The following is a 20,550-nucleotide window of genomic DNA, read 5'->3' on the forward strand; positions in this document are numbered from 1 at the left end:
GCTGATCTTTTGAACGCCCCCAACGATAGAGGACAAGACTCTCCCGCCGGTTCTGTTTCTCTGGCGAAGCCCCGCCCGCCCTAGCCCTGCAGGCGGTGTCCGGCCTTTCTGCAGCCTGGTGCCGTCCCTCTCTCTGAGCACGCATACGCACGGTCCTGCGGGCAGGGGGCTACGGGGACCATGGGGGCATCCCCTCTGGACCCCAGGGACGTGGCGGGACAGTACTGGCCCCACAGCAGCTGTCAGAGGAGGGAAGAAAGGGTGACTGGAGGCTGGAGCTCATGTGGGTTTAATTGGGGGGGGGGGGGGGGGCTCTGTGGGACAGCAGCTCGCACCAGGTTGGTGTAAAAACCGAACAGGATCCAGACGGGGTTCTTTGCACTGACGGTTACAGTAAATTCCAGAATTCCAGCAGCAATTTGAATCATGTTTTTGAAAAACGAACACAGACGAACACAGGGCGGGTGTCCCCGGGGCTGCCACCTTCCGCAGGCCCCTGCATCATGGGGGCCCCGGGGCTGGGGCTCCCGCGCCGCCGGCCCGCGCAGGGTGGACGAGGCCCCGGCGTTTCCCGGGCGACGCAATAAATAGGAGAATCAAATGGAGAACCGAGGAACGGGCCCGTGTGGCAGGCCCCACGCGGTGCACAAGGCTCTGCTCGGCCGGCGGCCAGGCCGACTCTTCACAGACCGAGGCGGGTCTCCGAGTCGGCGGCGCAGCCCCCATCCGGCCACCGCCCCGGGCCCGCGGTCGGTCGCGGCGCGGGAGGAGAGGCGGCGGCCGCGGGCAGGGGTCTGGGCCGGGCGGGCCCACCCGCAGGACCCTCCCTGGGCCCCGGGGCGCTTAGCCCTCCCGGACGCTGACGCGCGGCTCGGCCAGGGAGCTGTGGATGATGCTGAGGATAGTCTCCAGGCCGCTGCCCTCCAGCAGCGTGCGGTGGTCCCCCTCGATCACGTGCACGGACACCTTGCCGTCGCACACCTGGGACAGGTTGTAGTCGGCGCCCAGGCCCTCGCCGTACACGCTGCCCGTCTTGGCGCGCAGCAGCGTCACGTTGCCGTGGTAGGTGGCCCGGGGGACGTACTGCTCGGCCGCGCGCAGCTTGTGATAGAAGGAGCGTGCCGCGAAGCTCAGCTCGCGGGGGTCCAGGCCCGCGTGGCTGCGCGTGATCAGGTCCACGGTGGCCGCCACGCGCTCCTCCAGGCCCTTGAGGGGCAGCAGTGCCTCCAGGACCTGCGGGAAGGGTCTCTGAGCCTTGCGTCGGCCACAGGCTGCCCGGGGTGGGGTTGGGGGGGTGGGGCCCGGAGACTGTGCTGTGGGGGAGGGTGGGCTTCCGGGCCGCCCCCCCCACCCCCCCCCCCGCCCTCCGCCGGCTCCCGGGACCCACCCTGTTGTGTTCCAGGTCGGTGAACTGCTGCACGAAGAAGCACATGGCCTCGGCCTCGGCCTCGGCCTCGCAGCCAGGGGTCAGCTTCGCGCGGTAGCTCTGCAGGGAAAGAGGGGCTGCTGGAGCCGCTGGCTGGGCCGGGACCCTGGGGGTGGGGTCGGGAGTCCGCCGCCCCCACCGGGGCCCTCACCTGTGTGTAGGCCAGCACATAGGTGTGCGAACCGTCGAACAAGAAGAGGCTGTTGTGCGCGGGGGTGGGGCCCTGCTGCGCGGCCTGCAGCTGCGAGCACATCTCGAAGGCCACGCAGGCCCCGTAGGAATAGCCGGCGATGCGGTAGGGCCCCTCCGGCTGCACCTGCCTGATGCACTCGATGTAGTAGGCGGCCAGACTCTGGATGCTGTCCAGGGGCGCGGCTGTGGGGCAGAAGGAGGCTCAGCCGTGGGCAGGAGGGGCCTCCCCCGGGGAGCAGGGGCGGGGACAGGCACGCCATCCCGCGTCATCGGGGGCTGGAGACAGCCTGGCTGGCCGGGTCGCACCTTGAGTGCACTGTAGGCCGTAGGTGGGGATGCTGAGCTTGGACGCCAGGCTGCGGAACACAGTGATGGAGCCCTCGATGGGGTGCACCAGGAACAAGGGGCGCTCAGAGCTCTGCACCAAGTTGAGCCGTGTCAGGGTCGGGCCCTCGGGGTTCACCAGCAGGGTGCTGAGGTTCAGATGGGCCTGCTGGCCGGCAGGGGTGTTCTCCTTGGGTGTGGGGGCTGCCAGCTCTGCGAGGAGGGGCGGATGTCAAGGAGGGCCAGGGGCACGCAGATCCCCCGGCATGTGAACCCTCCCCCCCCTCCCCCCCCACGGCTGACCCAGGCTACGGGACTGGGGTGGGGGTGGGCGGCACCAGGCCCCACCGAGGGCTCTCAGGAAGGGGCCAGATGGACACACCTGACCTGCCCATGGGCCGACGGCACAGAAGGGCCCTGGGGCCACTCAAGGCACGTGCACCCCAGACCCCGTAAGAGGAGCACGGGCCACGGAGGCCCAGGGGCCTTCCCCTTCCTCCAGCCGCTCTCCCTGCGGTCACGCACCATTAGCTGTGCCAGCCTTCGAGGAAAGCTCCTGCAACTTCCGGAGCGTGAGCTGCCGGATGTCCCGCATGGACATCACCAGGTCATGCTCGCGCTCCAACATCTGGCGCACCTCCACGCCCATGAGCGAGTCCAGGCCCAGGTCTGCCAGCGAGCTGTCCAGGTTGACGGTGGCCAAGTCTCGGATGCCTGGGGACAGGCGCTCGGTTGGCAATTCGGGATGGGGAGCGGGGCCGCACGCCTCAGGGGCCAGGGCTCCGGAGCGAGGGCCGCGTCACTGCGGTCGGCATGCGACCCCCACCCGGCTCTGTGCGGCGGACCCCTGGTGCCCGTCCCTCCCTCGGCGAAAAGGCAGGGCCTCTCTTAAAGCCGGGGAAACTGAGGCTCGGGGGAGCAGAGCGTCTGCCAGTGTGGAAAGGCGTCTCCCTCACCCAGGATGTGGGCCACGGCCTCCATCGGGTCCTGCCGGCCACTGCCGTCATCGTGGGCAGTGGCCTTCTTCTCGGCCAGCACGAAGCTGCTCAGGACGGGGTGGGGCTGGTTCAGGAAGAGGTCCAGCACCTCCAAGCAGGAGGCGATCCGCTGCGGCAGCGTCCCGCCGATGACCATATCGTTGGAGCCCATGGACTCCAGGACGATGCCCACGTCACCGACGGCGCCCCACTGAATGGCGAGGCCTGCGGGACAGGGCCGGGGGGCCGGCGTGAGCGTGGGCCCGGGGGGGGGGGGGGGGGCAGCGGCAGGCGGGGGCTGCCGGGCGAGGAGTGGACGGGCTCACCCGGGAGGCCGTCGTGCCGGCGCTTCTCACACACGCGCTCCATGGTGGAGTTGGCGAAGCCATAGTTGGTCTGGCCGGCGTTGCCGCGCCCGCAGCTCACGGAGGAGAAGGCCACAAAGTAGTCCAGCTCAGGGCACGCGGCGCGGGTCACCCTGCGGGCGCTTGAGTCACACCCTGCTGGCCGGCCCAGCCCACCTGCCGACGCGCCCAAGGGTCCCCACCTGGCCGTCTGCTTCCGCTTCCCTGAACCCCCACGGAGGCCTGTGGCCTGGCCCCCGGGCGGCCGCGGGCAGGCCGTGTCGGGGTACACAGAGCAGGGGAGAGGCAGCGGCTCCCAGGCCAGAGCCAGGCCGTGTTGGGGGATGGAGATGGGGACGGGACGGGGGCTCGTCTGCCTCACCTGTCCAGGTTCACGGTGCCGCTGTACTTGGGCCTGCTGACGTCCTGAAAGAGCTCAGGGGTTTGGTTCTCCAGCATGGCGTCTCTCAGGACCTGGGGACGAGGGACCCTCAACACCTGCCCCGACCTCACGGCTTTGGAGGCTCGGCCTGGGAGAACCTTCCCTGGGTGGCCGGCTCCGGCCCCTTCAGAATCACACTCACCACGGCCAGGTTAAAGACGCCTCCCACGGGCCCCAGCTGCGTGGCCTCATCGATGAGGCTCTGGGCCCCATCCAGCGAGCTGGCATTGCTGGTGGACACCAGGACCTGTATGCCCTGGCGCCTCCACTCACGGACCTGCTTGGCCTGGTAGCCTGTGGGACACAGGGCAGTGGGGTCGAGGCCAACCGGGGGTCCTAACCCAGAGAGCACACAAGGGCTGAGCTGACCGGGTGCCCCCTGCAGCCCCAGGCCTGCTCACCTGTGCGGATCCCAGAGCGAGAGGTCAGCACGAGTTTCCGGGCCCCTCGCAGCACAAGCCACTGGGCCAGCTCCAGGCCGAAGCCGCCCAGGCCCCCGGTGATGACATAGCTCTTGTGGGCCGGGCAGTAGGTCCTGGACACGGCGGCCATCAGGGTGGGACCCGTCTCCCGCAGCACCGCCTCCGGCTCCTCCCTGCGCACCTGCAGTCGGAGCAGCAGCCGTGCTCGAGCGCTGCCCCTGGGGCTGGAGCGGGGGGAGCGGGGGGGAGCGGGGGGAGCCGGGGGAGCCGGGCCCCCTCCTCACCTGGATGACCACTTTGCCGATGTGCTTCCCTTGGGCCATGTAACGGAAGGCGTCCTCCACCCGGTCCTTGGGGAACACGGTGCACTTGAGGGGCTGCACCACACCGTCCCGGATGCCCGCCTTCAGCAGCGCAGCCACCTCCTGCCAGCTGTTCCCACCTTCATCCATGAGCGAGTCCAGCAGAACCCCGTGGAAGGTCACGTTCTTCAGGAAGACGGCCATGCCTGGGCGGATGGACGGGAGGGCTCACGGCCCACAGCCTACCCTGTGGACCCCGCGCCCCCTCCCCCCGCTGGCCTCTTGCCACCTGCCCGCCTGCCCGCCCGCCCTGTCCATTGCTCGCCTCACCCAGCAGGTGGTTGTGCGAAAGGTCGAATTTGCCGATTTCCAGGAACCGGCCATGCTGGGCCAGGCACCGCACGCTGGCCTGTAGCTTTTCTTCCGCCAGAGAATTCAGGACCAGGTCCACACCTTGGGGGTGGGGGGAAGAGGAGTCCTCACTATCACACCTGGCCCAGGTCCGCAGGGCCAGGCCCTGTCGCTGCCTGAGCCAGCGAGGAAGGGGAGAGGAGAAGGCAGGGGTGTGGGCAGACAACACAGAGGGACGTGCCGAGGACGCCCCCGGAGGCCCTCGAGCCACTCACCCTTCCCTGCCGTGTGCCGCAGCACGTGCTGTTCAAAGGACGTGTCCCGGGAGTTGGCGAAGCTGGTGTCGTCGAGCTGGGGGAACCTGGCCTGGAGGTACGCCCGCTTCTCGGCCGACCCTGGCGGGCAGAGGCGTGTCCCGGTGAGCCAGGCTGCAGGGCTGGGGCGGGGGTTGGGGGGGGGGGGGGCAGCCCCGGGCTCCCGGGAGGGCCGGCAGACCTACCCACGGTAGTGAAGACGCGGCAGCCCAGGCTGAGGGCGATGGCGATGGCGGCCTGGCCCACGCCGCCCGAGCCTGAGTGGATGAGCACCGTCTCCCCGGGCTGCACGCGCCCCCGCACCACCAGCGAGTAGTAGGCAGTGGTGTAGACCACAGGCACCGAAGCCGCCTCCTCCAGGGTCCTGCGGGCACGGCGCAAGGGGTCAGCGCAGGACAGCCTCAGCCGTGGCCGTGGGGCCCTGGACTCACAGCCCCACAGACTCACCAGCTGGAGGGCACCTCCCACAGGAAGTCCTGAGAGAGCAGGACGGAGGTAGCCAGGCCTTCGGCGGGCACCAGCCCCATGACGCGCCTGCCGCTGGCGTCTCGGCCAGAGAACTCCATGCCCAGCAAACAGTCGTGGAGGGCCCACTTCCCTGGGGACAGACAGTGGGGGGGGGTGAGCCGTGCGTCTCCCTAGGGGAGCCCAGGGTACAGGCTCAGGCCCGAGAGGCCTTCAGGTCCCTGAGCGCTGGCGGGGCGAGGAGCCCTCTTCCTCCCAGGTCCTGACCTGACCTGGAGATTTGGGCCTGGCTGTGCCGTGGTACCCGGCCCGTACCTGGGATGGCGTCAGGGGACAGCTTGCCCGTGGCCAGCATGATATCTCTGAAGTTGAGGGAGGCATAGTGGACGGCACAGAGCTGGGTGCCGGGGCCGGTGAGCTGGGTGTGACGCAGAGGGGAGCAGACCCAGCGGATGGAGGAGAGGTCGCCCCGCGTGAGGACGTTCACGAAGGCGTGCTCGGTCTGCTCCTCCGGCAGGCCTGGGGGTGACAGGAGGCGGGGCTGCCACGGGGGCTTCCCAGGCAGGGTCTCCAGCCCCCCATCCTCCTCAGCCCACCCCGCTACAAGGCAAGGAGCCGGTGGGGGGGGGGGGGAGACTCACCGCGCTCCAGGGGGAAATGGCGGAAGGCCCCCCAGGCGCCGTCTCGGTAGACATTCATCACGAGGTCCCCCCGTAGCACCTTCTGCAGCTCCGAGGAGCCGGGGTCCAAACTGGGGGTGCGGGACGTGCTGCTGAGGTTGGACACCAGGATGCACCTGTGGGCAGCCGCACAGGTGAGACAAGGCTGCGTGGGGTGGGGTTGGGGGGGGCACCGGGAGGGCAAAGGAGGGCAGAGGGCATGCAGCTGTGTCGAGCCCCTCACCGAATCCGGTGCCCGCCAGGCTCTCTGCGGAGACAGTTCACCAAGCCCACGACGCCTGAGTCGGGGCAGCTGGTGGCTGTTAGCCACACGGGCTGCTGGGAGGAGTCGGCCAAAATGTTCTGCGGGATGACAGAGGGGTTGGCCTCCGGGAGGGTCCCCAGGCCCAGGCACGTGGTGCTGGGGGGCCCAGCCGAGACTGACCTTCAGGGAGTTCACCCACTGGAAACTGGGGTCCTCCACAGGCAGGAAGACAGGGCTGTCCCGTAGGACCGGCCGACGGCACAGGAAGAGCACAGAGCCATAGAAGGACTTCTTCAGGGCCACCAGGTGCAGGGACGCCCCGGCAAACAGACTCTCCCACTCGTCCTGCACGTCGGGCGGGGGGGGGGGGGGGGGGGTGGGGCAGTCAGTGCTTGCCCCGCCCCCCGGCCCCACCCCCCGGCCTCCCGGCCCCGCCCCACCCCTGCACCTGGCTTAGGAGGCTCTGCTGGCCTCGCCGCGGCTCGGGGCAGGTGAGGAAGGCGACCGTCTCTCCAAGGGGGTGTCCTTTGAGCAGAGCGTGCAGCAGCAGGAAGCCGCCCTCCTTGAGAGCGGCCCCCATGTTGCCAACGGCCATGGCCGGGTCACCGAGGCTGGCCACGGCACAGTTACACAGGAGGAGATCAGCCGAGCCCAGGCTGCCAGGGGCGGGGTCCGCAGGGTCCCACTGGCCCTGGGCTATGCCGTGCTGCTGCAGCTTGGCCTGCACGGCCTCCAGGGCCAGAGGGTGGCGGTCAGTGGCCGTGTACTCCAGCTGCAGCATGGGCTGGGTGTTAAGCAGCGCTGGGATGTGAGAATACAGGTGGCCATCGCCAGCCAGCACCTGGAGGTGGGGACAGCTTCCTGGATCGGCCGCCACCAGGCAGGCGTCCCGACGCAGGCCGGTGACGTCTGCCAGAAGGGCCCACCCGCCGACCCGGCCCAGGAGACCGCCAGCTATCGTCAGCCCCGTCTGCCGCGTCCACGGAATCCCCTCTACGAGCCCGCTGCTCGGCGCTCGGGGCAGGACGGCAAAGGACGGAAGGGCAGCACGGCCTCTGACCGGGCGAGCTCGCGGACCGGTCTGGTCTGCCCAGCCTGGGCCCGCACACGTTACGCTGGACTGTCCGGACGGGCACCCACCTCCACGACCTTCATCTTGAGGCTGGGCATGTTCTCCAGGGCGGTGTCCACGCAGGCCTTGAGCGCCGGGGAAGCGAGGAGGCCGCTGAGCAGGGGGTCGTCCTGCAGCAGGGGCCTCTGTTGGGCCAGCAGCTGGCCCAGCTCCAGCTGGAGGCCCCCGTTGAGCTGCAGCTGGCAGGCGGCCGCCAGCAGCCGGGGCAGGCCTTGCTTTGGAGGCTCCTGGGGGGCCTGGGCCCCGTCCAGCCCGGACACCACCATCTTCAGCCCCTGCTGGGCCACCTTGGTCTGCAGCGCCTGTGCCAGCCCTGGGGAGGGACGGGCACCGGACGGGGGTCTCAGCTGGGCCAGTGTTCCCCGAGCCCCCTTCCCCCGCCCCCACGGCAAATGCCCACTGCCTGGGCAGTCCGGCCCTCTAGGGCTAGGAGCTAGCCTCCAGAGGGGTCCAAGGGGGCCGTGCTCCCCATCGGGGTGTGAGCCCCACAGCGAGTGGCCTCGGGACCCTGACCTCCCCAGCTGCGCCCAGCCCTCCACCAACCACCCCCCAGCTATCTGCATGGGTGCGAGCACTCCACAGGGGGTGGGCTGTGGGGCCGGGCCCCGGCGTGGGCCTCACACCCAGGCGGCTGGCCGGGACACAGCTGGGGGGGGGGGGGGGGGGCGGCCCGAATGCATCCTGGCTCCCTGGGCTCTCCCTGAAGTCCGGGAGCCTCTCGAGGAGGCAAGTCGAGGCCCCTGGGGAGCAGGAGGTTGCAAGCCACGGCGGGTCCCGGTGGGGGGCTGGGCCTCACCCCTGCACAGCTGCAGCCCCTCCTGCAGGGCCGCGTCTGCAGCCAGGAGCCCCTCCTCCGTGTGCGGCGTGAAGCAGAACTTCTCCAGGATGGGTGCAAACTGTTCCTGCTGCCGCCGTGGGGCCATCGAGGCATGGAGGCCCGAGACGAGGACGCCGCCGGCCACCGTGCTGTTCAGACAACGGTTCACCAGCACGTTGACCACTGCGGAGAAAGGCTGAGTGAGCACGGGCAGTGCCCAGTCAGTGCAGGGACACGGGGGTGCGGGCACTGGGGCGCGGGGCTACCTTGGGCCTCGCCCTGCAGCGAGTACACCCTGCGCTGGTGGGCAGCGGGGTCGATGCGGACGGAGGTGATGCGGGTGGGCAGACGCAGCCCGCGCTGGGCCAGGCCCAGGATGGATGTCTGCAGCATGGTGTCCAGGAATGTCACCCAGTTGTTCTTCCACAGCAGCCGGCCCGCGTTGCCTGTGGAGAGGGGCCGTCAGCTTGGCTGGGCAGGCCTCAGGCTCGTGGCACCCTCTCCCCCGCACGCCTTGACCCAGGCGCCCCTGGTGGCCCCTCACACCCAGAACGGCCCTCTCTCCACGCGGCTGGGGCACCTGGATGCCGGGTGGCAGGTCACGCTTGGCCCGGCCCTAAGGGAGGTGGCCCTGGGGCCCGTTCCTGGAGTGTCGAGGGGGGACCTGGCACCCTACCTTCGAGGTTGGCCTCGAGGATGCCTTGAAAGTGAGGGCCGTAGTCGTAGCCACGCAGCCTCAACTCTTTGTACACGTCCCTCTGGCTCAGGTGGAACGTAGCTGTGGGGTCCGTGGTGACCAGGCCGTCCCGGCTGTCGAACAGCTTGGTGTCGGGGTCCTCCCACTGGTAAACCTTCCCTACAGGTGGGGGACAGGAGAGCCTGTGGGCGGGTGGAGTGGAGCTGGCAGCCAAGGGTCCCCTCGGAGGCCAAGCCCAGTGGAGACCCTGCAGCCGGGCCAGGCACCATCTGCTCACCGCTCACTATCAGGTTGCCGTTCTCAGACACCTCGAAGGTGCGGGAAGCCTGTAGGAGCCGCACTTCCAGGGGCACGGTCCCTAGGGACGGCAAGGCGGGAGATTAGCGGCGGGGGTCAGCGGCCAGCCCTCCCACCCCGGCCCTGGCGGCCAGCCCGTCTCACCGGTCTTGGGTAGGACGGTAGCCTGGTGCAGTGTCACGTCCTCAAACACCACGGGCACTTGTTCCATGTTTTGACCCAAGGTCCGTGCCAGAGTCTTCCAGACCAGGCACAGGTAGCCGGTGGCGGGGAAGAGGACGCGGCCGTCGATGCAGTGGTCCGCCAGGTAGTGGTCAGGGGATTCAGGGCTGATGCCTGCATGGGCTGGGCCTCAGTGCCGGTGCCCAGGAGGGAGCACCCTCGCCCCCCCCGACCCCCCTCCGCCCCGACTCACTGATGTTGCAGACGGTGGAGGCAGAGGAGCCACCGGAGCCGCTGGGGAAGTCCTTGGCGGTGGGGACGTCCCAGGTCTGACTGTGGTCCCACTTGATGTGAGGGGAGATGAGAGGAGTGCCCCGGGGCACCGGGAACTCCACGGGTGGAAGCAGGCCATTGGGGTTGACATCGAAGCTGGGGGTGGGGGAAAGGTTTGAGGGGCTCGCCCAGCCCGGGTGGCCTTGCTTGGGGCTACCTTGTCCTACCCACGGCCAACCGTCTCCCAGAAGACCCGGGGCAAGGCCAGGGTAGGGCGAGGGCTCAGCACCTGTCAGCCCACTTCCCGGGGAAGACCTCACTCTGCGGCCTGGTTAACACACCTTGTTATCGGGGACAAGCCTGGAATGGACGCACCCCCGCCCAGACCCCCGGTCCCCCAGCAGGGGCAGCTGACTCACCCCAGCAGGTGCAACTTGCCCACGTTGCTGAGGAAGAACTCCAGGTTGTCTCTTTGGTCCTTCTTCATCAGAGGGACGATGGTACAGCTGGACTTCAGGCCTCTCTTAAGGACGGCCTGGGAGAGCAGACAGGCTTGGCCTTCCTGACTGGGTCCCCCTGCCCCCCGGGCCCAGACCATCGGCTTCTCTTGGCCGCTGGCCCCAACGCGCCAAGACTGCTGCCCTCACCCCGGTTCCCACCAGTGCGCACCTGCAGCAGGGCATGGGGGGCGATCTCCACCACCACGGCGTCCCCGGGCACGTGCCACAGCGCCTCCTGGAACAGCACGGGGCTCACCAGATTGTTGACGTTATACTCCGCCGAGAACGTGCGGGCCAGGCTGCCCTGCCACTGGGCCTCGGGGATGGAGGTACTGAGCCAGCGTGCCGAGCGGGGCCGCGGCTCCCGGATCACCTGTGCACAGGACGTGGGTCAGGCCCCTGCTGCCCTGCCTCCGGGAGCCCCCCGCCTCCGGGGCGCCCAAGGGTGGCCAGCCCACCTTCTTGAGGGCCTGAAGCAACATGGGGGCGATGGAGTCCATGAAGTAGGAGTGGAAGGCCATGCCGCCCGTCCGCACCTCCTTGGCAAACACGCCCTCCTGCTTCAGCTCCGCCACGAATGCAGCCACCTCAGCCTAGGGACGGAGATGTCAGGGGGCTGGACGAGTGGATCTGGGCCGTCCCCCCAGGTCGCCCGAGCGACAGAGAAGGGACTTGGGGACAAGCCTCGCCTCCTAGGCCCCACCTGCGGTCCCGAGATGGTCACTGTGTCCTCAGAGTTGTGGCAGGCGGGCACGACACCAGGGGGGCAGCGCTGCTTACACTCCTCCCAGGACAAGCCTGTGGGCAGGGACGGCCTCAGGGGGCAGCTGCGGGGAGCCAGGGGGCCCTGCCCGAGAGCAAGACACTGCCCAGGGCGGGCCCTAATGACAGGGGTGTGGTAATGACAGCCGCGGAGCGGTGCCTTTATGGGCCGCTCTCACTCCTGCTGTGTTTGATCTCAGGGGAAGGTGTCCTCCCTGGTGCCCCACAGGCTGGGAGCGGGGTCTGGGCTCCTAACACCTCTCCTGCCAGCCCTTTAGGGCGGTGGCTCTCTGAGGTGTCCCTCCCATCACAGCCCAGCCTGCCCCAGGCATGATCATGTCCGCCCCTTCCCCTGAAGCCTCCAGGAACAGATGCCGGCGGAGGAGAGCCAGGACCAACCATCCCGACAACCCTGGGGCTTCGTGTGTGTGTGTGTGTGTGTGTGTGTGTGTGCGCGCGCATACCAGGGGATAGTTGTCCCCACCTGGCTTCAGCTCAGGCGCGTGGAAACGCCACCAGCATTTACAAACGCGCCTCAGTAAATGTGCTAGATGTCAAGGCCAGTGGGCGTGGGAGGCCACTACGGCGGGTCCTGAAAGGGTGCTGAGGTCTGTCACTCTGCTGTGAGGACGGCGGCTAGCGCGGCCCCCCAGGACCCCGCCTCTGCCCAGCGTGAGTGTCAGGAGTGCTAGGAAGACAGACCTCCCTGGACACCCTTAGGGCTGTGGGCCACATGGGATGGGGGACCGTGCGGGGACACCCACCGACGGCCGCCATGGTGCCCGGTGGGATGTTGGTCTCCTTGATGCACTGGCCCCTCCAGTAGGCGGCGAGGATGGCCTCCTCCTGAGAAAGGCAGCCATCTGCGTAGCCGCAGGCCACCTCACCCAGGGAGTGCCCGATGATTCCGTCGGGCCGCAGACCCATGGAGTTCAGCAGGTCTATGAGGGCGATCTGGGGGTGGGGCGGGGGGGGGTGTGGAACACAACACATCATGCCAGTCCTGGGGACACCAGGCTGGCCACGTGCACAGTCACAGCAGCCTCGTCAGGCCCGGTGCCCGCTCCCCTCCCCACGGTTTCTCGTCCTGCCCACCGGCCCCCAGGCCCCGCAGGTGCACCTGGATGGCGGTGAGGCTCACGAAGGCGTGGACGAGGTCGTCAAAGGTGGCCTCGTCTGTGCTCAGCAGCAGCTCAGACACCTGCAGTCCCAAGGGCTTCACGGCCTCGTCGGAGCGCAGAATGGAGTCCCGGAAGCTGCCCAGGCGCATGAGGCTCAATCCCATCCCGCACCACTGCGCGCCCATCCCTGTTCCAGCGAGAGGCGTCAGGCGTGGGGGCCGCGCAGCCCTGACCACCCGCTCACCCGCCGGGGAGGGCCTGGGGAGCAGGGTCCTCACCCGAGCAGATGAACCAGAGCGGACGCTTGCCAGCGGCCACCGTCTGTACCTCCTGGCTACCGCCCTTGCCACCCAGCACGGTGTAGCCCCGGAAGGGCATGGCGGTGGGGGAGATGGCCGCGATGTCATTGAGCATGCTCACGAAGGCCAGGTCCTGGCTGTGCCGGCGGCCTTGCTCCAGCAGACAGTGCACGGCCTCCGGGGTGCGTCCGCTGGCCCGCAGCAGACGGGGCAGAGAGGCGTGCCGGGTGGGTGCCAAGGGCGGCCGCAGATTGGGCCGGAGAATGACGTGCACGTTGGAGCCGCCGAAGCCGAACGAATTGATACACACGTTGCCTCCGCGGACGGGCAGGGGCTGCCGCACCACCTGCAGCCGTCCGTCCTGGAGCGCGGGGATCTCGGTGTTCGGGCTACGGAAGTGCAGGTTGGGGGCCCAGAGCCCATGCTCCAGGGACAGCAGCACCTGTGGGTGGCTCGGAGTTGGTGGGGCGGCTGACCTCGCACTCCCTACCTGGGGTGGGGGTTCCCCCTCTTGAGACCACACTATAGGCCCTGCCCCCCACATTCACCCTGCCGTGGCACAGGGACCCGGTGACCTAACCACACGCCCCTTCCCCTCTCTGGGCCTCGTGCCTTCACCTGGGGCCCCACTGACCCTACAGGCTGATGGGCTAAGGGACCTGGACACAAAGGTCCCTCCCAGGCCTCACCCCTAGTCCCAATCCTCGCAGAACTACAAACAGATTCCTGTGTCAGCCCGAAGGAGCTGAGAGTATCAGGAAGCCCCCATCATACCCAGAAACCACCACTGCTTGGTCTCCCCACAGACCACCCAGCCCCCACTGGCTGGCGAGGAGGCTGTGGGACTGGTGGCGGCGGCGGCAGCGGTGGGGGTAAGGGGGGGGTGAGGGATGGGCCACCTGTCTGGGGCCGTCCCAGCCACTTCACCTTCCCTAGCTGAGGGTCTGACCCACAGGGAGCCAGGGTAAAGACCTGGCCTATACTCGTGCCCTGCTGTCCGGGCCTCGATGGCTAGCACCCCACGGCACAGCCTTGCCTGGCACGCGGGATGGCTCCAGACCAGCCCACCCACCTTGGCCAGAGCCGCGAGCCCCGAAGCGGGCTCCGGGTGCCCCATGTTCGACTTGGTGGACCCGATCAGCAGGGGCTCCTGGCGGGAGGGACACAGGGCTCGGGTGATGCCGTTCAGCTCCTGGGGGTCCCCCACCTGCAGAGAACAAAAGGGAAGGTCAGGACCCCACCTGGGCGCCTCTTAGGAGCGAGGCGTGGACCCCACCTGGGCACCTCTTAGGACCGAGGCGTGGATGACGTGGCTCTCACCTTGGTCCCTGTGCCGTGGGCTTCGATATACTCGAGGGACTCTGGGCTCAACCCAGCCGGCTCGTACAGCGAGCGGATGAGCTGCTCCTGCGCCTCCCCGGAGGGGAAGGTCACACCTGCGGGAGGAGCCAGGCCTCAGTCCCCAGCCGCCGACCCCCTGCGGTGGGCCGGCCTGGCCCCTCGGGCCCCCAGCCACACCCCCACCTTGCTCCTTGCAGCCGTCCGTGTTGGTGCCGGCGTTGAGGATGGTGGCATACACACGCCGGGCCAGGGACTTCTTGGTCAGCAGGACGGCCACCACGGCCTCCGCACGGCAGTAGCCGTCCCCTGAGGGCAGAGGACACCTGTGCTGGCGCCAGGCCCCCGAGGCCGGGAGCTCGGGGCGGAGCTGGGCGAGCTGGCGTCAGATGGGAGCCAGGGTGCGAGCACCGTCCGGCGGCCCCCCCACCCCCCGCCCACAGCTCACCGGACTCGTCGAAGGCCTTGCAGGTTCCGTCGGGGCTCAGCATGCCGAGTTTCATGAACTGCACGGAGGTGTTGGGCTTGAGCAGGATGTTGAGGCCGCCCACGATGGCCGCGGGGCACTCTCCCCTGCGGATGGCCTGGTAGGCGTTCTGAAGGGCCAGCAGGCTGGAGGAGCAGGCCGTGTCCAGAGCGATGCTGGGCCCTGCAAGCGAGAGGCTCTAACAGGGCGCCCTCCCTCCCACTCGCCCCAGCCCCCCTTCCTGGGGGGAGCCAGAGGCTGGGAGGGGCCGGGTGGGGACCCACCTTTAAAATCAAAGAAGAAGGAGAGGCGGTTGGCCATCATAGCCCGCTGGCAGCCCACCATGCTGTAGCCCAGGAGAGTCTCGGGGTCTCGGCTCAGAGCCTCTGAGGCCTCCGAGCCGCTCACGCCCACCCAGACGCCTGTGTGTGTCCCTCGCAGGGTAGCCGGGTTGATGCCTGCAGGAGACAATGGTAGAGCCTGGCAGCCAGGCCTGCTAGAGAGCACCCAGCCCGCACCCACTCCAGGGGCGAGGCCTCACCTCTCGGCCTCTCTGGCTTGGGTGTGGGGGGCACCCCATCTCAGCCTAACTCTGGAGGGGCCTGAGCAGGACAGCCGGCCCAGGTAGGGCTGAGGACAGATAAGTGGGTCACGAGGAACCAGGGGCCCAAGGGACAGATGGGGCTCCAGGCTCTGGGGTTAGGCAGAGGCCAGAGACAGCTGGAGGTAAGGACAGAAGGCAGCATTGTCCCCAGGATACTCCCCTGGCCCCTGGTGTCACCAGCAGGGTCTGGCAAGCCCCGATGACCAATGAGCACCCAAGCACCAAGGGCAGCCTACTCTAGGACGGGCTGAGATAAGGAGACAGAGGAAGACAAAGGCTAAGTGTCCAGGCTGGGAAAGGAGGGAGGGACCCTGGCCAGCCCCTGGGGAATGGTGTCCAAGGTCTCTGGGTGGGGCTCGGGCAGTGGGAAGCCTCTGCCCGCCCTTCGCCTCAAGGTGCTGTGTGCAGGTCGGGCCCCGGCCCGGCCAGCACCTGCTGCAGGGTGACAGAGCCGAAAGGCCAGGACTGGCCCCCACCCCTACCTGCCGAGGTACCACACCCACATGGCTGGCCTCCTCTCCATGCCCCTGGGGCGGCAGGGACAGGTGTGCTCCCCGTGACAAAGGACAGCTGCCTTGAGGTACCCGTCCCAGGCCGGACACGGCCCAGAGAGGAGTGGAGAGTGGGAGTCCTGGGGGCCGCATCCCACTTCCTGCCCTGCCTGGCACTCCACCGGGGCCCCGAGATCAGCTGTACGTTGAGGAGGGAGGAAACTGGGCCACCTGGGCATGTCAGGGACACCTTGGTGTGCAGTTGTGAAACCCCCGACCTGCTAACAGGCCTACGCCTCCCAAGACCATTGGCCCTGGACCAGGGCCCAGGAGAGCCACGGTGGCTTCTGCTTCTGCCCGGATTTCTGCGCTTTGACACTTCTACCCTGAGCACAGGTTGCTTTTAGAAGCGAGAAAGAGCAATGCTGTCGTGTCTTCTGGGGGAGCGGGGACTGCAGAGACCGGCCCCCGGCCCTGAGGTGGCCACAGTTGGCCAGCGGCCTCCCGAGGACCCACCTCCATCCAGGATGGCCTCGTAGGTGACCTCCAGTAGCAAGCGCAGCTGGGGGTCCATCGTGTGAGCCTGCTTCGGGTGGACCCCGAAGAAGGAGGCATCGAACTTGGACAGGTCCTTTAGCTTGCCGGTACGCTTGGGCAGGCCGTAGAGTCCTGCAGACAGAGGCAGGTGGAGGGCTGTGGGCCCCGAGTGACCGACAGCAAAGTCCCTGCTGTGATGGGGAGCCGCAAGCTCTCCAGGGGGACCAGGCAGCAGCCCCAGAAGCAGGGCCTAGTGCTGCTGGGCCTGGGGTGCCCCTGGCACCACGTGGCCGACTGAGACCCCAGCCGCGCTCTGAGAAGGGGACCCGCTGGGCGGGCCTCGGAGCAGAGCACAGTGGGGACGGTGCCTCCCCCAACCCACCGCTGTCCTAGCCGGAGACCCTCTCTGCCTGGCCTGCCGTTGCCTGGCTGCTGAGATCGGGCCAGACTCTACCGTGCTGACTCACATCCCGTAGATCAGGTAGAGCCGCTCTGCAAAAAAATCCTACTGGGCGGGAGGGGAGTCAGACCAGCTTCCCAAGAGAGCCTGGTGTCTTATCTGACGGCCCGGGACTCGTGGGCCGGCAGGGACAGAGTAGTGGGTGGCGGGGCCAGAAGCACCTGCCCGCCTGGCCTCACCCCAGCTCTGCTCCCCCAGCAGATCACCTGGCTTGACTATAACATGGGCGGATGCACGCCCGGGTTGGCCCTCAGCCTCCCAGTCCCCGGCTCCGAGGCCCCTCCGGGCAGCAAGGCTCTGCAGTTAGGACTGGGACTCAGGCTGGAGCTGGTCTGCTCTGGGCAGCCGGGAGGCTGCACCCACAGCAAGCACAGGAGAGGGGAGCCTCAGGACCACCCACTCACCTGCCTTCCACCTCCTGTCATCGTCTGTCACCATGTCCACGCCGCCGATGAGGTTGGCCCAGAACTCCTCCATGTTCTCCGACTCGGGCAGCTTCCCGGACATGCCAGCAATCACAACTTCCTCCATGGCTGCTCTGTGCAGGGGGAGTAATGTGGGGGCCTGGCGCTGGTCAGATCCGGCTGCCAGACCACCAGGCTGCAGCCTCTCCCCTGGCTTTCTAACCCCACAGCACCACCTACGGGTTTGTGAGCGGTGAGACCCAGATCCAGGAGGCCAGCTCCTGCGCCCTGGGCGGGCCAGGACAGACGCCTCAGGTGTATGGGGGAGTCCACACTGGTCCAGCCAGCCCTTACTTTTCACTGGGAGGACTGGACCCTCTGGCCTTTGGCACTGGCCTGGCACTTCTGGGGCCCTGGCCTGGGGTGACCACCCCCCCCCCCCATGGCCCTGCTGCCTCCTATCTGGACCCCAACGGTCCCTGCAACCTCTGCAACCTGCCGCTGGGGTGCTCCTGGGAGAGGGCCTCACAGAGGGCAGCAGGCAAGGCCATCCCAGAAGGGCCGAACTCTTCCTAAGACAAGACCGCTGGCACTCGATCTGTTAAGGGCTAACCCAGTGAATTAAGCAAACAAAAAAGAAAGGGTACCGAGGTTTGAGGAAAGGAAGTATGGCAGTGGGGGAACGCCAACGCACTCTAACCAGGGGGCCCTGCACTCCAGTGCATCCCAGGCCGCTCTCCATGCTGGGGGCAGGGGCCGACTGTCACTCAGGGCAGCCCTCAAACTGCACCTAAACCTCGAAGGGCTCTGGGGAAAAGACGGCCCCTGCCCAGAGTTGGACCCACCCAGCCAGTCTAGCCCCTCCAGCAGGGAGAATCGTTCCTGGTTCTGGCCTGCAAGTGCTGCCCAGGCCCGCACACCTGTGCAGGTGAGGAGGCAAAGGGACACTGCTGGCCTAACTCCACACAGCCTGCCTGGCCATCGGGACTAAGGTCCCCGAGGCCCCCCCTGCAGAGAAAGCCCAGGCCACCCTGGGCTTAGGGGTCCAGGAACGGGGCCCCTGGACAGCCCCTGAAGAAGGGTGCAAGGCCAGGGTTACTCTGGCAACTTCCGCCAAGGCCCGAAGGCCTCGTGGCACTAATGAGCGGCAGACACGCCAGCCCGCCGCCCTCCCGGGTCTCCGGGTCCCTCTGAGCAAGGGCGCGTGAGCCGAAAGCAGCGTCTTCCTTTGGCGGCGCGGCGGCCCCGAGTCCCGGCCGGGAGGGAGCCCTCACCCCCGGGGCTGAATAAAGAGCCCTTTGGCGGCCCGGAGGCTCCAGCGCCCGGGCGGCAGTTTCCTCCTGAGCGCGCCCGCTGTTCTCCCTACTTGCTATTCACGCCGAGTCCGGCGCGGCCCGGGCAGGGGCTGGAGACCCCGCGGCGCCGACCTCGCCCCGCCGCCACCGCCAGCCCGCCCTCCAGAACTTCGGGGTTCCGCGCGGCACCCACGTGATGGAGACTGGTGCCCCCCCCCCACCCCCGCCGTGCTCCCGGAGCCCTGGATCGCGCTGGGCCGCGTCCCTCCGGCACCGGGCGCGGGGGGTGCCGCGGGCGGAAGGGGTCGGCGGCCCAGCCCGCGTGGCCCAGCCCGCAGCCAAAATGGCTGTTCGCGGCGCCCGGGCGTGCGCCCCTCGCCATCGCCCACCTGCCCCGCCGGGCCTGGGGCGCGGCGCGCCGGCCCTCCGGGCGCCCCGATCACCCAGGCCGGGGACTCGGACTCGGAGCCCGCGACCTGGCCGGCCGACCTCTCCCCTCGGGCGTCCCCGGGCCCCGAGCCCGGCCGTGCCGCTCATACCTGGTCTGGGCGCGGGTGGCGGGCGGAGCGGGCGGCGGGGCGCGAGGATGGAGCGCGGCGGCGGAGGGGAAGCCGGGCCGCTGCCGTCTCTCTGGCTCCCTCTAGGCCGGCGCCGACTCTATTTAACCGCGGCCGTCCCCGCGCGGACACGCCACATGGGCTGACAGCTTGGCTGCGCCGCCCAGGCCAATGAGCGTCGGGGCTGCGCCCCGGGACCCGGCGCGCCGCCGCCAGTGGGGTGATGCGGCGCGCCGCCGAGCCGCCGGGACCCGGCGCGGGGGCGCGCAGGGCTGGGGGACCCGGCGCCCGGGGGGCGCCATGGGGGGCTGCGCATCACCCCCGCCCCCGGCTTCCGTGCCCCGCCCCCCGGGCCCGTGGCGCGGAACCGCCGGCGGCGCACGCGCAAGCGCAGGGGATTGAGCCCGCAGCAGGCCCCCGCCCCCTCCCGGGGCCGCCCCCGGTCCTCGGGCCGCGGGGGCCACGTGTGCGCGCCGCGCGGGTGAAGTTGGGCGGGGATGTGCTTGGGCCACTGTAGGGTCATCGTGGGGGCACGTTCGGGGCCGGCCGGACCCCCGAGAGGACGGAAGGGCCCCGGATCTGGCCGCGCGGAACCGGGCCGGGGGATGGGGGTGGGCTGGGCGGGACCCTCTCGTCGCCGCGGCCAATCGGGGGCCGGGGGCGTGCGCGCCGGCCCAATGGCTGCGCACGAGTGGGCGTTGCTAAGCGATAGGGTGATGGGCCGGGCGGCGCGGCGGTCGTTGACCCCTGCCGAGGGCGCCCCGGGCGGGGTCACTGCCGGTCACCGCAGCGCGGCGTGGCCGGGCCTCCCCAACCTCGCGGGCCGGCGCGCGCGCGCCCCTCTGGCTCCCGGAGTCCGCGGGGTGGGGCGTGGCACGGACACCAATTGGCGCGGTGCGAACAAAGGCCCCCCCCTCCAACGGGCAGAGGTACCCGCGCGCGCACGTGGCCACTCGCCCCCACGGGCGCGCACACAACCGGCGGAGTCTCAAACCCTGCGTCTGGGCGCATTTTCCCTGCTCACGTGGTTACCGAACTTGCAAAAAGACCTAGGCTTCCAGACCAAAAAGAAACAGGCGGCCCGTCTGGGGGTCACCTGAGAGTCCAGGACGACCGCCATCCAGCCCTGGCGACCATGCCCTGCAGGGCCGGGCCACCTGATGGGCCCCCACGAGGGCTCTTTGTGAGGCCAGAAGAGCCCCTAGCGGTCCCTTGCATGGCCAGAGCCCCGCTGCTGCTTCGAAGCCACCTCATTGTCTGGAAATCAAACGCTGCTCTCTGGGCTCCATGGCGACCCCTTCCGCCTGGCTTTCAGGAGCCCAGGAGCTGTGTGGAGCAGGACACTGGCTAGGGGACAGCACAGAACGGGATTGGCACCATGAGTCCCGACCACACAGCTTCACTTGGCCACGTGCCCCTGCATGTCCCACAGCGCTCACCAGCCCCGTTAGGTCCCATTGGCAGCTGGGTGCCGGGATGCGCCAGTCTCTCAGGTGGCATCCTGTCCCTGGGGGCTCCCCACCAGGAAAAGGGGTGGGGAGGGCCCCAAGGCCAACGGTTGAATTAATGTCCCGAACAACCTTCCCATGGTTTTTTTTTCTCTTCCGATTTAATAATTTGTCAGATATCCTGCACCCCGGGTCAGGACCGGCTGGACCGTGCTGCACGATACTCGGGACTTTTGGTGACTTAAAGTATCCCAGGCTCACTTCCTGCTGGTCACTGCTGCCTGCCAGGGGCCCAGGTGATGGGGGCTGTTCCCAGGGTGACACAGCCCGGGAGGGAGGGCCTGGCTCTGCACCACAGAGACGGCTCGGGGACTCGCTCACGGGCTTTAAGGTGTCTCCATGGGAAG

The 20,550-nt window shown here is 68.7% G+C and overlaps 1 protein-coding gene across 3 annotated transcripts; it reads right to left on the reverse strand.

Moving 5' to 3' along the window:
* Positions 1–406: 406 nt before the first annotated feature.
* On the reverse strand, positions 407–18,811 carry FASN (fatty acid synthase). 3 transcript variants are annotated; one of them, XM_043585442.1, is made up of 42 exons: positions 18,678–18,811; positions 16,844–17,003; positions 15,959–16,111; positions 14,632–14,805; positions 14,330–14,530; positions 14,068–14,190; positions 13,864–13,979; positions 13,616–13,750; positions 12,523–12,985; positions 12,244–12,431; positions 11,888–12,077; positions 11,065–11,159; positions 10,820–10,954; positions 10,531–10,734; positions 10,281–10,396; positions 9,842–10,017; positions 9,571–9,762; positions 9,407–9,487; positions 9,109–9,288; positions 8,699–8,878; positions 8,412–8,615; positions 7,624–7,928; positions 6,932–7,324; positions 6,664–6,828; positions 6,463–6,581; positions 6,201–6,355; positions 5,875–6,078; positions 5,542–5,692; positions 5,280–5,458; positions 5,056–5,175; positions 4,760–4,882; positions 4,412–4,635; positions 4,107–4,308; positions 3,848–3,999; positions 3,646–3,737; positions 3,246–3,397; positions 2,899–3,144; positions 2,468–2,656; positions 1,925–2,155; positions 1,578–1,801; positions 1,388–1,486; positions 407–1,233 (listed from the first exon to the last, which is right to left on the reverse strand). In XM_043585442.1, the coding sequence occupies exons 2-42, from the start codon at positions 16,968–16,970 to the stop codon at positions 844–846; spliced, it is 7,548 nt and encodes a 2,515-aa protein (XP_043441377.1). In that variant the 5' UTR covers positions 16,971–17,003; positions 18,678–18,811; the 3' UTR covers positions 407–843. The 3 variants fall into 3 exon arrangements, with proteins under 3 accessions (XP_043441377.1, XP_043441376.1, XP_043441375.1); XM_043585441.1 differs by having other exon boundaries at positions 16,844–16,972; positions 18,678–18,795; XM_043585440.1 differs by having other exon boundaries at positions 16,844–16,977; positions 18,678–18,791.
* Between the last annotated feature and the right edge of the window lie 1,739 nt (positions 18,812–20,550).

This window comes from Prionailurus bengalensis, chromosome E1, assembly GCF_016509475.1.
Source record: "Prionailurus bengalensis isolate Pbe53 chromosome E1, Fcat_Pben_1.1_paternal_pri, whole genome shotgun sequence".
Taxonomy (NCBI): domain Eukaryota; kingdom Metazoa; phylum Chordata; class Mammalia; order Carnivora; family Felidae; genus Prionailurus; species Prionailurus bengalensis.

What these genes read in the sequence shown, in the direction of transcription:
- FASN (XM_043585442.1), bottom strand. Translation starts at nt 16,970, where the DNA reads ATGGAGGAAGTTGTGATTGCTGGCATGTCCGGGAAGCTGCCCGAGTCG. An exon ending in CGAGGCCATCCTGGATGGAG is followed by an intron (nt 14,806 to 15,958) that starts GTGGGTCCTCGG and finishes TGTCTCCTGCAG; the next exon opens with GCATCAACCCGGCTACCCTG. An exon ending in GCTCTGGTTCATCTGCTCGG is followed by an intron (nt 12,432 to 12,522) that starts GTGAGGACCCTG and finishes TCGCTGGAACAG; the next exon opens with GGATGGGCGCGCAGTGGTGC.